The 16,841-nt window shown below is 41.5% G+C and overlaps 2 protein-coding genes across 5 annotated transcripts in view; one reads left to right on the top strand and one right to left on the bottom strand.

Annotated features, from left to right (window-relative positions):
* The window catches only part of LOC308460123 (cilia- and flagella-associated protein 69-like), a 55,866-nt gene that overhangs the window by 27,707 nt on the left and 11,318 nt on the right, over nucleotides 1–16,841 (top strand). The window contains exons 24-27 of the mRNA XM_080976110.1: nucleotides 13,244–13,576; nucleotides 14,754–14,947; nucleotides 15,033–15,124; nucleotides 15,992–16,136. Of these exons, the coding sequence (XP_080832236.1) occupies nucleotides 13,244–13,576; nucleotides 14,754–14,947; nucleotides 15,033–15,124; nucleotides 15,992–16,136 (764 nt within the window). The remainder of the gene's footprint in view (nucleotides 1–13,243; nucleotides 13,577–14,753; nucleotides 14,948–15,032; nucleotides 15,125–15,991; nucleotides 16,137–16,841) is intronic.
* Nucleotides 1,712–9,961, bottom strand: FAM237B (family with sequence similarity 237 member B). Of its 4 annotated transcripts, none has more exons than XM_080975218.1 (4): nucleotides 9,124–9,961; nucleotides 3,797–4,193; nucleotides 3,283–3,352; nucleotides 1,712–2,871 (listed from the first exon to the last, which is right to left on the bottom strand). In XM_080975218.1, exons 2-4 carry the CDS (start codon nucleotides 4,176–4,178, stop codon nucleotides 2,850–2,852), a joined length of 474 nt encoding a protein of 157 aa, XP_080831344.1. In that variant the 5' UTR covers nucleotides 4,179–4,193; nucleotides 9,124–9,961; the 3' UTR covers nucleotides 1,712–2,849. The 4 variants fall into 4 exon arrangements, with proteins under 4 accessions (XP_080831344.1, XP_080831346.1, XP_080831345.1 ...); XM_080975220.1 differs by lacking the exon at nucleotides 9,124–9,961 and adding an exon at nucleotides 8,525–8,567; XM_080975219.1 differs by lacking the exon at nucleotides 9,124–9,961 and adding an exon at nucleotides 7,728–8,030.

Raw genomic sequence — 16,841 nt, forward strand, 5'->3', positions numbered from 1 at the left:
AAACAGGAAGTCAGCCTTCCGTTTCTTTGTAGATAGATTAAAGCAGAGATATGGCAAACTAGAGCTCAGAAAATCGCTTGTAAAAGATTAACTTTCATCATTTAAAATTGTTGAACCCCCCTTCGGAAGCAGGAGAAGAGGGGGGATTTTTTCGGACTGTTTAAACCTGCAGAAGTGAGTGTAAAGTAAAGTAACTTTCCACCGTCCTGATCCTGGAGTGGGGTGTCAGGACTGACGTTTTTTGAAGCTCATTGACCAGAGACAAACGTTTTTGACAGATAGCTATAAGAAGAGAAACATTGATTCCATTGTTCCCCTTCGCATTTTAAAGGAACAAATATTGACAAAATATCTGAAAAAGGAAACTTTGTTGTTAGACTTGTCTTTAAAAGAAAGAACAAATAGAAGTTTTCCCCCTAGAGGGAGACTGTGAAACTGTAACCAACTCCGGGGAGCTTGCAGCTGTTACAGATTACAATCGTGGGAATAGACTTCTGACCTTGCAGGACAATGTATTCAGAAGCTCTGTTGCGTGCTTTCTGTAAAACAAATGCCCTACTGGAACAGCTACATGAGAAGACGGATTTGATGACTGACGCGATCAGAAATTTTGAACAGGCAGTGGGAAATTATACGGAGCCCACCCAGGAATTAAATCAGGAGTGTGCCCTGACAGAACAGATGAGGGAAGAGGATATTGCTGAATCTTGAGCGCCAGAGATTGTGGCCCAGCAGGAACATGAGATTTTGGACTTGACAAATGAACTTGGAAAAAGCCAGATTTGGAAAGATAAAGTTTGGTTTGGTTTGGAAATGGGGGGTTGGATAGACCCCCCTATGCAGGGATGTTTGGACCTTTCAAGTCTGGCAATAGGCCGTGAGATGTTTGGGGTTGTGGGGGCTTTTAATTTGGAGGGATTTTGAAACATGTTCTTAAATACCACATGGAGTTTCGTGTGGACTATGGAAAAGGGGCTGATTTGTCGAGAAGGGTCAAAAACATTGTTAAGCTGGAGTTCCCACGAGTGAAAGGAGCAAAAACAAAGGAAAATACAGTTATAAATATGAAGAAGAGCTGCGGAAGGGACATGGAAGAGACTTAAGGGCCTCGGATACAAGGTTACCAGGTTAATGCGCTAGATCGATGGGATAATAAGGACTGACAAAACCCGGGACCAGGAGGAAGGGACGCTGGATGAAGACTGGATTGTTTTTATTTCTTTTTTTTTACTACTAGGATTGTTTTATAAAATTGATGAATGTTAGAAAAATGTTGGAACGAAATTACTTGGCTTTAGCAAAAATGTTTAAAGAATTATGTAAGAATATTATGGTTATGAGAAGTTGGTAAAAATAAGATTTAAGTTTTAAGCCTTAAGGTTCTCTATAGTAAGATAAGATTAAAATAGATTAAGGTAATGTAATGACAGAATATTATGAAATATGGAAAGGATTTGCTGCGACAATTAACAACTAGGATACAAAAAAAGGGAGGAGGAGGAGGTCAAAGAAAGAAGGTAATGACAGTTGAGGATTTGAGAATGATGGATTTGTTTTTGAGTGTTTGTGGTGTATTTTTGCTTTTTGAATTTGTATTGTTTGACGTGGTTTGTTTTTTCTTTTCTTTTTCTTTTTTTCTGCTTTGTTCTCTTTTGTAATTCTAAAAATTTTCAATAAATATCATTTAAAAATAAATAAATGAGGTGAATAGGGGAAATCCTGGAATACTGACGTATTATCGGCAAATACTTTAAACCTTAAATAAACAGGCAGAGACTGATTCATATATTACGTGCATCTTAGTTCCCTGCCAGATACATACAGTATTTTGGAACGAAAATCAACAAGAGTAATTTGGAGAAAGCGATGGCAAAAATCACCCAAAGCACTGCAAATAGCACCACGTTTTCAATAGGCTCCTGTCAATGCAATATTTCGGAGAAAAGGCCCATCTCCATGGTGGACTTGAACATGCTCCCAAATGTCTTTTGGGAAACAAAAGTGGAAAGAAGGGGAATGGGATAGAGTATCATTGAAGGAGGCCTGACTGGAACACTGAACATTCCACGCTGCAAGGTTTTGTTACGGGTCCCACTTCTAATACATTGTTTTATAATGCAGAGTATTGCCACCAAGTGACTCCGAACGCTGAATGTGAAGAATATGCAGGAGCTTCCCTGTTCTTTTCCATGAGCAGGAGAAAGTTCAGTGGACACAAGAGAAGCACTAGAGATTGAGAAGACTGTATTGTGGCATATTAGGGAGATTATTACAAGTCTGAAGGATATTGAATTGAGTAAGAGCACCATTTCAATAGTCTACACAGCATAGAAAAGATATTTTATGATAACCAACATAAGTGACCAAATCCAGTGTTTAAGAGATTGCACAGAAAATTACATCAAGCATAATTTCTTTGGGTTTACATCCCCCCCTTGTATTTCTTTAAAATGAAATTATCATTTATAAGATGCTGTATAAAATATGCTTGTTGCTGCAGCACCATGTTTCATTAGCATATAAAAATATATTTGGTTTTCATTGCATTCTGAACTTTTAAAAATGAGAGAAACCTTTTTCCCAAAAAAGGACATGTGTGCTAGTATTAAACACATAGATTTACCTGAGAGAGCACAGGAAATTATTCAAAATACATACAGCATTTGCATTGGAGAAAAGACCATGTTGTCAATGATTGGAATGTGCTTATCAAATCAGAACAAAGAAAAAGGTCGCAAAAAAAAGAAGAGTTCTCAGAAATATCTACAGTAAAATATGTGCTTTTTGAAAGCTTCATTCAGTGTGGAATCATCTGGATGAGGTGTCTTCTGTAGATTTGCCTCTTTGCTCTACAGTTGAGGTTTGTGAAGCCTGCAGAGAAGGAAAGAGCCAATTAGAAGTACAGATAGTCCTTGTTGCCATTTTTTCTTTCTTGTTTTTTCCTAATAAAAAAATCCTTCCAGTAGCACCTTTAAGACCAACTAAGTTAGTTCTTGGTATGAGCTTTCGTGTGCAAGCACACTTCTTCAGATACACTGAAGAAGTTTTTTTTTTTCCTGGATTGTTTTTTCCTGGTTGTCATCTGTGAAATATGCGGTTCTATTTCTATGAAAATTGGAGAATTGCAGAGTAGGACATGGAGGAGGTAGGCTGATGTAACACAGAGAGCCAGTGTTGTGTAATGGTTATAGTGTTTGACTATGACCTTGGGAGACTCGGGTTCATAGCCATGAAACCCACTTGGTGACCATGAGCCAGTCACCATTTCTCAGCCTTACCTACCTCACAGGGTTGTTGTGAAGATAAAACAGGAAGCGGAGAACCTTGAGCGCATTGGAGGAAAAGGTAGTATCTAAATGTAAAAAATAAATGACATATTTAAATGCTTAGTAGTTGAAAGAAATGGAGGCAAAACATATAAGTGATGATTTCATGAGAGAGCAATCCAGTTCATGTTTACTCAGAAGTAAGTCCTACTGTGTTCAATGGGGCATATTCCGAGGAAAGAGTGCACAGCCTTAGAGCACAATCCTACATGTGTCTATACTCAAAATTCATTCCCATTGAATTCAGTAGGACATACACTTAGGAAACCTGGGATATCGGATTATAGCCTTAATCTAGAAATAGCAGCCTTTCAGTATTAACAGCACAGACTCCTCTGGCACCTTAAAGATGTAACAAATTTATTTTGGTGCAATAATTCATGGACTACAGCCTACGCCATCAGTTGCATGGCAGGTATAACACTTCACGCAACTAGTGTTTTATTAACAGGTAAGTATAACAAAATTACCTTCTGATGCTTTCTGTCCATATGTAAAAGTATTCTCTGCGGATACTAATTGTCTCCTGCCCATTCCATGAGAGCTTGAGAGAACACAGTCTACATACATATCCCAGAAGTTCTGAGCTAAACTGTTGAAGATGTCATTATGCTTGGGTTTAGACGACCCTTTCAGGAACATCATGAATTCCCAGAGAGCAGTAACTGTGCTTGATACCCTGAGTTTCTTCACTTCCACCAGCCTACGAGAGGAGATTTCCCAACAATGATGATCAATCTCTCCCAGGCCGGCAAAGGCTTCTTTTTGATATTCCAGGTTGCCAAAAACTAAATTCACCATCAAGAGACAACCCATTTGGAGAAGCCACTTTCTGCTGCGTACAAATTCCATGCCGCACAGAGGTATCTGAAAACAATACAAACAATTATGACTTCACTCCCTCTACAGTCTTTAACTTTACAACTTTGAAACATACTGTACTGTCACAAAAAAGGATGTTAGTTCTGACTTCGTCCAACTGGCCTGCGGCTCCAACAGGCGCAAGAACACAAGTATGTCCTGTCACATGTGAGGTGGGGCCAATAACTAGTTAAAATATATTGCTATTGCAGATAAAAAGAAAAGAAAAGGCCAGCATCAGTAGCCCCAGTCAGGTGCTCTTTGATTGTGTGTTGAACAACATGAGATCAAGGAGTTGGGCTACACTGAGTGTTGTAGCCCATAATATCACACAGTTCTCTCCTACATATAAAGCATGTGCTCTACCACTGAATCACAGCCTGAAGAGCTTTGTAAGGAGGAGACCTTCATATGACATCAACATGAATGTTGGAGAAGACACAATGTAAAGGCTCTGCCCATTTGCTCCCGTACTATTCAACAGGGTAGCAACGAATGGCTAAGACACACTTGCCTGACTGGAGAGAGACCTGTTGGAATGTAATGTAAAAGTGCTGTCTAAAATGCATAAAATATTATTGGAATGGGAGACAAAGGATGAGCAAGTAAAATCTTCAGTTATACAGTGGGCAATAGATATTGGTCATAATATAGACATGGAAGCATGGGAACGGGTGTGGAATATGGATATAGAATTCGCAGTATGTTATGGTCTAAGAGAAAATTAAATGAAAATGATATATTGATAGTATCTAACACTGAGTAAATTGGCAAAAATATATATATCTAAATCAAATAAGTGTTGTAAATGTAAAGAGAAAGAAGGTTTTTTTTAGCATATGTGGTAGTCTTGTAGTAAGGTTAACGCTTACTGGGAAATGATATATAATGAAATGAAAATGATGTTTAAAATAACCATGGGGGGACGGACGGACCAGAAGCTTTTCTTTGGGGAATTATAGGGACAGAACTACCTAAACTGTATAGAAACTTATTTATATATGCTACTACAGCGGCAAGAATGTTACTTGCCCCAAAATGGAAAGAAGCAAAAGTCCCAGCAAAGGAAGAATGGATACAAAAACTTAAGGAATATGCAGAAATGATGAAACTTACCTGAAGAATAAGAAATCAAAATAATAAACTTTTTATAAAAGAATAGAAATGGTTTATTGAAGAATTACAGATAAATTGTAAACAGACAAGAACATTGGCAGGATTATTGTAATAACCTGCAGTTTCATAAGAGTATATATTTAAAGAAGATGAATAAATGAGCAAATTAAGTTAATTTGGATATGCAGAAGATATTAAAAATTAATTTAAGGAACCGCAGAAAGAGGGGGAAGGAAGTCAAGTTTTGAAATGTCAAAATGATTGTAAAATTAGTGAAATGTATAAACTTCAAAAGTATAAATAATTTATTTATTTTTCAAAGACACATGTGCCCTGAGGAAAGGCAGAAGGCAAAGAACCAAGCCAGGGAGTACAGGTCATGGAGCACACTTATCAATAGCTCCTCACAGAAGCACCTATGACCTGAGACATAAGTGCCGGCTTTTTGCATCCGCGACTGAGGAGGCTGACAGCGTGACATTCTGTGTGTGACTTTGCTGTTGGATATTGAGGGGCTCAGCCCCCTCCTTAAAAACCTGGGGGGGGGGGGCAAAGTGCCTCCATCCCCAAGAGCCAGCGCTGCTGGCCTGAGAGAAATGTTGGGGCAGCTCCTACCCACCTTCCCTGGAACAGCTGAAGGCCTGTTTCCCCTGAGGGAAGGCAGAGGCAAGGGAGGCCAAGCCAGGGAGCATGTATACCATCAAGCTCCCCGTTGGCATGAGAGGACTCTGTCAGTCTTTGTTTAAAATAATGCATTTGTTTTACTGTTTGAATCACATTGTAAACTGCCTTGGGTGACTTGGGGGTATATAAACCCAAGAAAAAGTAAATAAATTAAATAAATAACTGAAAGAACCTTCAAATACAGCTAGCAAAGGCTCCCGTCTGAGACGTTGGAGGGCTGCTGCCATTCAATAATGAGCGGCACGAACAAATTGTGCCGCTCGTTATAAGGCAACTTCCTATGCGACTGCCTCTCAGAAGTCGGTTGAACACATCTTTTTTTAGGTTAAAGTACTGGAACACTGTGTTATTTAAATACACTCTGCTGCAAAACAATTAAATTGCACTCGAACCACCTGGTTTTGTTCCGATCAACATCATGAGTAAGAGTGACTTCAGTTGTAGCCACACGGCCTCAGCCTGTGTTTTCAGAAGTCCCACTGTTTATATAGTGTCATAGATTTAGGGCTCCAGAGTCTGTTAGTGAATGGTGTAAATTAATAAATGCTAGTATTTAGATAATATTTGGGGGCGTGAAGGGAAATACAAGCTGCAGAACTGTGCCAGGCAGGAAATTTCTGCGTTAGCTAAGTGCAGAACCATGAAGGAACAATGGCACTGAGCCATTAAGGTCCATTAGCAATGCAAAAGAACAGTCCTCCCCCCACCCCCACTCTCTGAGGAGTGGACAGAGAGACGGGAGAACTGGCAGGTTGCCAAGGTGATGGGGGCACATGATGTCATAGGAAAAATTGTCCTTTTTGAAATCTGGAGGCGTTCTGGGAAAGAAGAGAACAAAGGCAGAACCATCTTGGTGCAGGCTGGAGGAGGCTGCCCCAAAAGCCATGACTGACTTATGCTTTGGACCCAAGCTTGCTGTAGCTGTGAGAGGGACAGTGAGAGACAGTGTCCGCTCAGCCCAGACACTGAGGTCCTCCTCCGAGGGTTGTCTGCAGGTTCCTTCACTGTAAGAAGCAGTTACAGGGAACTGGGCAGAGGGCCTTTTCAGTGGCGGCACCCTCCCTGTGGAACACCTTCCCTTCAGATGTCAAGGAGATAAAGAATCACACAGCTGTTAGAAGGCAGCCCTGTTTCAAAAGGTTTTTATCGCTTGATGTTTTATGTTTTTAGATATGCTGTAAGCAGCTCAGAGTGGCTGGGGAAACCTAGTCAGATGGGCGGACTATAATTATTATTATTATTATTATTATTATTATTATTATTATTATTACTCTTGGGGTATAATGCTCTGCACCTCCTTCATTGAAGATTCCAGGTGTAAATATGTGCACGGTAAGCCATATGTATTAAATAGACTAGCCTCCGCTGTGCCTCAATTTGCACCCTGGGTGAGCGCCTGGAATCTTGCTACCACTTGGCAGAGATTGGGAATGGCGAGCAACCTTCGTAACAATGGGATTGCATCCAGGCAGGCATGGGGGGGGGGCAGAGAGAGGCAGCTCCCCCACCCAAATCAATCAAATTCAATAAAAATACATAGCTTACTGAGGTTCTGCCGCCCCCAACAGAAATCCTGGCTACGCCCATGGAGGCAGGCCCATTCTGTGGTTAGTTAAGATGGCTGCCGCTACATAATTTTTTTGTGCACTTGACTTGGGACAAAAGAACCTGGCTCCTAATGCCCACTCCCACCCCGTCAAGAAATGCATTGGGTGACATCGGAACAGTCACCTAACCTACCGCACAAGGCTGCTGTGGGAATAAAATGACTGGAGAAAAGAACTATATATGCTACTCTTGAGTTCGTTGAGATCGGTATGATTTAAGTCAGGGGTTCCCAAAGCGTTGTTCATGGACCACCAGTGGTGTTGTGAGTCTGCAAAGTGGCATAACTACATGTGTATGAAGAAAAGGGTGTGTGAGAGGAATGGCAGGCACAATGGCTGCTGTTTCGTTCTTAGAACCTGGCAGTCTGCCTGGAAGGTGAACAAGATGGAGTTAGTGATGGCAGGCAGAAGTTCTGCCTTCCTCAGGGGAATAAAGCGATGGCTGGTCCTAAGCAATTACCACTTCTAAACAACAGGAAGAAAAATCATTAAGTGGTCTTGGGCAGGGAGAGCTTGGGAACAGTTGGTATAATGGTTAGCATAAAGGGCTAAGACTGGGAAGATCAGGGTTCAAGCCCCCACTCAGTCATGATGCACACTGAGTAAACTTGGGTCAGGCACTTTTTCCTCAGACCAGCAGACTACCTCACAAAGTTGTTGTGAAGACAGAAGAGGTTGAGAGAACCTAAAGGATAGCCCAAAGACAGCATATAAGTGTTAATAATTAAAACCTTAAATAAATAAAATGCTTAGGATTCTAGGCACCCAACCAACCATGACAGGAGGGAATTATTTAAAAGCAGCCAGAAGTTTATAGAAAATATTCAGCTCATACTCTTAACCACAACATTACACTGGCTCCAATATACAGTTTGTGGACAAGTAAAAAGGTCAGGAATTTAAAACTTTTGGAATGTAAAACTTTCTTACATTGTAGATAGCACCTGTAGAAAGTGACACACAGGAGAAAGTAAAAAACTATCACTGATCTACATGATCAATAAATACAGTAATGCATTTCACACAGCAGCATTATAGATTTTACTGATCGGTTTTTCTTTTCTCTGGAACTTAGAAGCACAATAAAGTTTTTTTCCTGATTATTCCTACTCCTCAGGGAATATTGATTACTGTGATCAATATATTGGAAACATATATCTTCCTTCCCCTCTTGTAATTCAGTTACTACAAAAGCACTTGCAATAATAACATGAAAATTACAACCAGTCTTTTTTGTAGCTGCTGTCATTGGCTATCAAACAGCAAAAGCAACTAACACACAGCAATTCTATGACACATGTACACAGAAGTGAGTAGTGCTGAATTCAAAGGGGAATACTCCCAGGCAGGCAGGATCAGCATTGCAGCCTTTACAAGGAAGCAACCTCCAATGAACACAGTGGGTCTTACTTCTGAGTAAGTGTGTATAGCCTTGGGCTAGAAGTTTTGGAATCTGGCTTCTCCCTGTTCAGTTAATGAGACTTTTTCAACATTTGTTTTTAAGGAGCAAAGTGAAAAATCATACTTACTGAAATATAGCCTTCTTGAGTGCAAATATTCAGTGACAGAAAGCAGTCTGTGTTGACCGACCACTTGGACACAGAGGGGTGGAGGGGATTCCCAAAGACCAGAAGTCTGAAACTGCTTTCTGTTGCTAGCGAGATAATGGTTGCTGCTTATTGGGATTATATAGCAGAGACAGACACTGGCAGTATCATCCACTCCATTAAGTGAAAAAGGAGAGGAGAGGGGCTATAAATCACATAACCCCGCCTCCGTCCACATCATCTGCTCTGAGTCAATCAGCTACACAATCTGCTGCAATCTGCATCTTTGTTCCCTTATCTTATCAATACATCCCTATTCCTGTGTACATCCTTGTCCAATAACAGCTGGGGTAATTGTCCTAGGAAGAGATTTGCAGATAAAGCCTCTTGATGTTTACTCAGAAGTAAGTCCCACTTAGTTCAATGGGGCTCACCTCCTTGCAAAGTGGGTTTAGGATTGCAGCTTTAGACCCCCAATCCTATGGGTGATTATTGGACATGAAGTTCAACTGGGCCCAGTAGTGGAGCTCACTCCCAGGTTAAGTGTGCAGAGAACTGCAGCCTAAAAGTGCTTCTCCTAGAAGCCAGCTGATTACATCTTGATTAAAACTAACAAACATTGAAGTCACAAATTTGTTAGAGAACATTCATTTCCCTAGAATACGGAAGACACTTTATTTAAAAGATGCCAAATGACGTTGCTTAACGAAAATATAATGAACAGCGATAGAATCACTGCTAAAAATACAACTGTTTAAATACAAACAGCAACAGACAGGACATTTTAAAAATACTTGTTTCTGTTTATTTAGTCAGTGAATAATAACAAGACTCTGTGGGCGCGGTACAATTTTTTAAAAATAAAACAGTAATTATATATATATATATATATATATATATATAATGATAAAAACAATAAAATAAACATCTTTTTCTTCTCTGGCGATCACTTGTAGCCAAGTAAGATTGTCTTCCATAAACACGGTTTTAACAATGAGTCCGTAAGTGACTGTGGAGGCCAATTCTGGATCCACACGTCCTTCCAAAGCGGGGACATTGGTTTCCGGGAGGGTGCTGATCACGGTGTGGATTTGCCAAGCGTGCCTTCCTCTAGCACGTTTCTCCCTTGCGTCCTGAGTTCGAGTGTCTTCAAAGCCCACGACACCTTTGGTAAAGGCTGTTCTGCAACTGGAGTGCTCGCAGGTCAGTGTTTCCCAGTTGTCAGTGTTTATACTACATTTTTTTAGATTTGCCTTAAGACAGTCTTTAAACCTCTTGAGGTTGACCACCAGCATCACGCTTTCCATTTTTAAGTTTGGAATAGAGTAGTTGCTTTGGAAGACGATCATCAGGCATAAACATAAGATAACAGGAACAATAAAAAGTAATAAATACAGAGTCAGAGAAGCTCAGAAGCCACTAAGATCATTCAAAGCCAACAAAACACTAGACAAAACAAATGACAAAATGTGCTGAAATACCTGGTTGTTTTAATTCACTTGGTGCCAAAAGATGGCACCAGGTTAACTTCCCTGGAGAGAGCATTCCATACTCAAGGCATCATGACTGAAAATGTCCTCTTTCTGATCACCACCCATATAAGTAAAGATGGCAGGGGTACCCTGGGAAGGACTCATGTACAGGGCCAGTCCAGGCTATCTTCCCGTCTGAAGTGGGTAAGAGGGCACCTTTCTCCCCACCACCAATCTTGCAGTCTTGGAGCTTCACAAAGAACAAATATTGGATATTATTTTCTACTCACTACAGAGTAAAGTCACTACTCTTGCTTATATCTCCTATAGGCAAGTGACAATACTCCGATTCATTTCCTCGATGGTGTGGTATGAATGTGAGCAGTGCTTTTTTTTCTTTAAAAATGTTTAGGGGTATTATCATTTTGACTCAAGAAAATCATCATTTTATAGTTCAAATTGGGATAAATAAATACAGTAAATGGAAAAAAGTACAAAGATTCACAAAATGTTTTTGTGTACCCCCAAAAAAGAAGCACGTACCCCCAGAAAAATAGCACTGAATGTGAGTATGGTGGGGTTTTTTAGAGCACTATTTTGTTGTTTTATACCCAAAGGAATGGTCAGGAATTAGAAGCACTTGCTAACCATTTCTGAAGCAAAATTTGATTTCTGTTTGGTGGGGAGCATTTTTGAACACCAGTACTGCATTTGGTTCAGTATGTACATTGTAGTCATTAATTGACTCTTCTAGTGAAATTAAGAGAACCAACCATTGCCTTTTCCTCAGCAGATGGAGAAAGGTGTGCTGGGGGCAACAAACTTTGCACTGGCTTTTCATGTATGATAGTCAAGATTGTTTGCTTGAGTGCCCACATTGCATCTTAACAAGAAACCACATATCTGTTTCTAAAGTCATTATAACAGAATCATTGTTGTAGAAGCGGAGGGGGCTAGGGCAGGAAATTGGCATCCTTATGGTGAACAAAAAAAATGTCACTGAGCACAACTCAAAGTGGGCTAATCATGTAAAGAGCTTCCAGCATATACCAAACAACTTCCCCTTCCTCGGTGCCTCCAGATGGAAAGAATGATTCAATTTCATTGATTTAGATACTTATAAAACCTATCTCCTAGCTATCTAAGCAAACAGGCTTTAAAAAACTCATTTCCTTCTCTTTTTCCCATTTCCTGTTACACCATCTCTGTGATTCAGGACAAATCTATATTTCAGTTTACCTTTAGTTTAGTTTATACCTCTGTGATGCTAATTCATATGCTGGTTCATATACGTTCTCAACTACTTCATCCCTGACTACTGTCCATGTTGGCTAGGGCTGACAGGAACTGACTACACTGTTACAGAAAGGCAAAGGTAAAGGACCCCTGGTTAAGTCCAGTCAAAAGCAACTATGGGGTATGGCGCTTATCACGCTTCAGGCCCAGGGAGCCAGCATTTCTCCACAGACAGCTTTCTGGGTCATGTGGCCAGCATGACTAAACCGCTTCAGGCGCAACAGAATACCATGATGGAAGCCAGAGCACACGGAAATGCCATTTACCTTCCCATTGCAGTGGTACCTATTTATCTACTTGGACTGGTATGCTTTTGAACTGTTAGGTTGGCAGAAGCTGGGGCATAAGCCCACTCCGTTGCATGGATTCGAACTGCTGACCTTCTGCTGACCTGTTGGATCAGTTTCAGCTAGTAAGGCTCAAGGATGCAGACAAAGTGAAGGTGAGGGCGACCACTTGTGCTCTAGAGCCTTGCCCTTCTTGGCTGATAAAAACTAGCAGGGAGGGGACAGCTGGCTGGACCACGGAGGTGATGACTGTCTCCTTGTGAGAGGGGGTGGTCGATCTCTGCCTGCTTAAAGGAGACAGTGGTAAGACCACCCTTAAGAAGCCATGACGGGATTTCGAAAATTTAAATAATTACTGGCCTGTGCCAATCTTCCCTCTTTGATCCAGATATTTGAGCATATGGCCGCAGACCAGATCCAGGCACTCTTGTAGTAAATCCATTCCAATTGAGGTTTAGTCCTGGTTTTGGCTCAGAAACTGCTTTAGTCGACCTGTATCCTCAGGAGACAAGACATGGAAAACGTGTCCCTGACTTTTGATACCATCAACCATGATAACTTTCATGAGCGCAGCCAGGATTTTTGGGGGTTTTTTGGGGGGGAGACCAACATGATTGGTCAGTTAGTTATGTATTTCTATTGTTTTACTTGATGGGATGGAGCTACCCATGGAGCGGCTCTGCTTTGCGGTGGTTCAGGTCTTACTTCCCAGGATGAAGATTATATGTAAAGGAAAGCCAGCTAATTTATTTTGTGTTCCCCACCCCGCCAAATCAATTTTTTTTAAAAAAAAAATATATATTATTATTATTTTTGCAATTCTATGTGTGCAAGGTCCGTCCGCCACATTATGACGTTTAGGATTCATTCCTACAGAGAGGGGTACGGAATGTGCCTCGGTCCAGCTTCCGCCGCGCTCTCGATACGCTCCTACACTGTTTTCCTTCCCCGCTCCCCGAACCCGCATGCACGGAATGCACGTGTGCAGACGCAAGAATTTCACTTCGCGTTATCTGAAGAAGCGGATTCTAGCCCTCGAAATAAACGTGCCAAGCCTCTTTAAGAGGCAACCCTTTTGGAGCGAGGCACAAAATGTTCCGCAGCGCCCTCGTCGCCATTTGCAGCAGCAGCAGCAGCAGCTCAGGCGCTTCCAGGAAAGCTCTGCTCCAGCGCCCCGCGTGGACCTTCTCTCTCTGGCCTTTCGCGGTCCAGCCTTCCCCGCCCGCCCCGCCTCCGAGCAGGCGGGCCCGTCGCGGGTCGGCGTCACTCTCCTGCGCTTCTTCCCTGGCTTTGCATGCGCCCAAGCCTCCGCTGAAGGAAGCGCCTTTGCGCCCGCTGGTCACCAGCATGGGGCGGCTCAGCCGAGCCCTTCTGAGGGAGGTTAGTGCGCAGCCAAAGCAGCTCTTTCCCCTCAGCCTTATGGGGCGCCGTTTCCGCGGGGCGGGGGGCGACTTAGGAGGTGCCCCGTGCACCTCTGAATACAGTATTTGGCTGCAGGGAGGTGGGTCCAGTGACAAAAACTTCCCTTATCTCGATAATAAATCTTCAGTACAAAAGAAGGAAGCTCTTCAGCCCTTCTTGGATGAAATACTTGGTGGTTATTATTGCTATTATCAAACTTTACATAATGGCAAATTTAAAAATCTACAGCCCTGTGTCCATCTTGCATATCTTTGCACCAAATTGTCACAGACAGTTTCCTTTTGGACTTCACTGTTTACAGGGGTTTTTTTATTTGTGCATGTCTTAGGATGGGACTATTCAGATCAGTTCTGTCTTAATTATCAGTGACACTAAGGACAGGAAGCAGGTTTAGACACCATCCCTCTATTTCAGGGATCTGGAACTTTTTGCCCTCCAGAACTTGTTGAACTACAACTCCAATCAGCCCTAGCATGCATGGCCAATGCCTAGGGGTGATGGGAGTTGTAGTTCAGCAACATCTGGAGAGCCAGAGATTTCCCTGCACCTGCTGTAAAAGGTAAAGGTAAAGGACCCCTGACAGTTAAGTCCAGTCATAGACGACTCTGGGGTTGCGGCACTCATCTCACTTTACAGGCCGAGGAAGCCGGCGTTTGTCCGCAGGCAGTTTTTCTGGGTCATGTGGTCAGCATGACTAAGCCGCTTCTGGCTCAACGGAACACCAAAACCAGAGCAGCGCATGAAAACGCCGTTTACCTTCCCGCTGGAGCGGTACCTATTTATCTACTTGCACTTTTTGGCGTGCTTTCGAACTGCTAGGTTGGCAGGAGCTGGGACTGAGCAACGGAAGCTCACCCCATCGTGGGGATTCAAACCGCCGACCTTCTGATCGGCAAGGCCAAGAGGCTCATTGGTTTAGACCACAGCGCCACCTGCGTCCCTGCGTCTGCTGTACTTGTTCTTATATAACCTCATGGTTGTCATTTATCACTATGGGGAAAGTAAAGTACTGCATTTTGGTCTCATTCATAGTAGCCTCACAGGGGGTTGCATCCCCTACTTTTCATAATGATTAACAAATTGCTAGTAAATATGAAATGGCAGTGTTTTAATACTTTATTTATTTTTTTTGCAGTATGGCAGGTTTATGGATGACCTTAGGATCTACGTGAAAGGAGGAACTGGCGGAATGGGCCATCCTCGATTAGGTGGGGAAGGTGGGAAAGGCGGTGACGTCTGGTTGGTAGCTCAAAAGAAAATGACATTGAAGAGACTTAAAGATCGATTTCCAAGCAAACGGTTTGTAGCAGGAGCAGGAGCCAACAGTAGGTGAGTATGTTTCATTGATTGAGAATTTGTGTGGTCCAGTTTACAGCAATCTTGTAATATATATATATTTTTCGCTCTCCACAAGTCTTGCTACGCTGAAAGGTACTAAGGGAAAAGATTGTGAAGTGAAAGTGCCTCAAGGAATATCTGTCACAAGGGATGATGGGAAAGTGATTGGTAAGGATGTTTTGGTTCTTCACTTTTTGTTACTGTAAAGGATCAGAAAACATATCAACTGTGCATCTGGCAAGGATTTAGTACAATAGGCCCTCATACGGGAAAGTTCTCACATTATTTTCAACATTATATGTGAGATTCTTTTACATGAACCTCCCTTTCAACACACCCAAAATATATTGAAGACTGTACCTCAGATGTATTATTATCTGAGAGAACAAATCATGGCTTACATTGCAGTCCTAACCTTGTCTACTTGGAATAAAATATCATTGAATTCAAATTGGTTTACTCCCAGGTAGTTGGGAATAAGCTGCAATTGAGTTTAATTGGACTTACTTCTGAAGAGACATGGTTAGGATTGCACTGTTAGTTGCTGTTTACTTTCTACTGAGTCTGTGCAACAGCACAAACCTATAATTTGGCTCACACTTCAATAAACATTTGGCTGGCATGTGCAGGTGCTAAAAGCATAGATGCACTGGTAGACATCCAGGAACAGTTAATTGATAACTCTCAGAAGCAGCTTAATAGATTTTGATTAAGGTAGTATATTTGCTTTGATTTATATGTGTTCACTTACAGAACTCTGTAATTTTTTTGGAAGTAAAAAGTGAAGGTAGCGTAGCCATATTGATCATAAAAAAGTCCATAGCTGGGCGAGACCTTTTTCAGGACTCACCACAAAGTCTCAAAAACATTTGCCACATTTTCTGACCATTTAACCTGGAGGTAGGCTCCACTGTGTCCAGTGGTGCTTTGTCTCAGATGAGTGCTAAAATGTAAATGGCAAGTTGAAAGAAATGTCTGTGTCATTGGGAACAAATAGAACATTTGCAAAAAGTGCTTCTGTATCTTTATTTTTAGGTGAACTTGACAGAGCAGAAGACAGATTGTTGGTGGCACGAGGAGGTGTTGGTGGATGCATGGCGACAAATTTCTTGCCCTCCAGAGGTCAAAGGCTCATGATTCACCTTGATCTCAAACTTATAGCAGATGTTGGCTTAGTAGGGTAAGTCTTTGATCTTGAAAATTGCACTCTGGAGTCATGCTCATATTTATATATTGAAGTGAATGCCCTTGTACTAGCAATATCCATGTCTGTACTATATCCACATTAAGACATATTTAAGTTTAGGGAATGTTATTCATACAGTCAGTTATCCTGCCTCCAGATTATCCTACTGTTACTTTATTGTCATAAGGCATCAGTGCTATTTTTCTAGAAAAAGAAGTACCAGAACTCACCATGAACACCTCCGCCATTCTCTTAGAATGGCAATGGCAGAAGAAACTGAGAGCAAAACCAAAGTCACAGGAGATTCTGAAAGAGATAAAGCTATACCAGGTACAATATGTGAAGCTGATGAATCAGGAAATAGAATGGAAGATTAAACAGATGAGGCAAAAGACATTTGAATCGGCAAATAAATGTGGGAAATTGTTGGCCTGGCAAATGAAAAAAAGACAAAAACTCAATACTATCACGAACTTGGAAGTGGAAGGAAAAAATATACAGAACCCAGTGGAGATTAGGAAGTGTTTCTAGAGGTATTTCAAACAACTCTATACACAGGAGAAGCAGAAAGAAATGGACATTGATCGATTCTTGAAAATAAATGGACTACATAAAATCTCACAGGAAAAACAACTAATGTTGAACTACAAAATAACGGACCAGGAGGTGGAAGGGGCTATCCAGAACATGCAATTAGGT

Source organism: Podarcis pityusensis (assembly GCF_964106645.2).
Source record: "Podarcis pityusensis genome assembly, chromosome: 12".
Lineage (NCBI taxonomy): Eukaryota > Metazoa > Chordata > Lepidosauria > Squamata > Lacertidae > Podarcis > Podarcis pityusensis.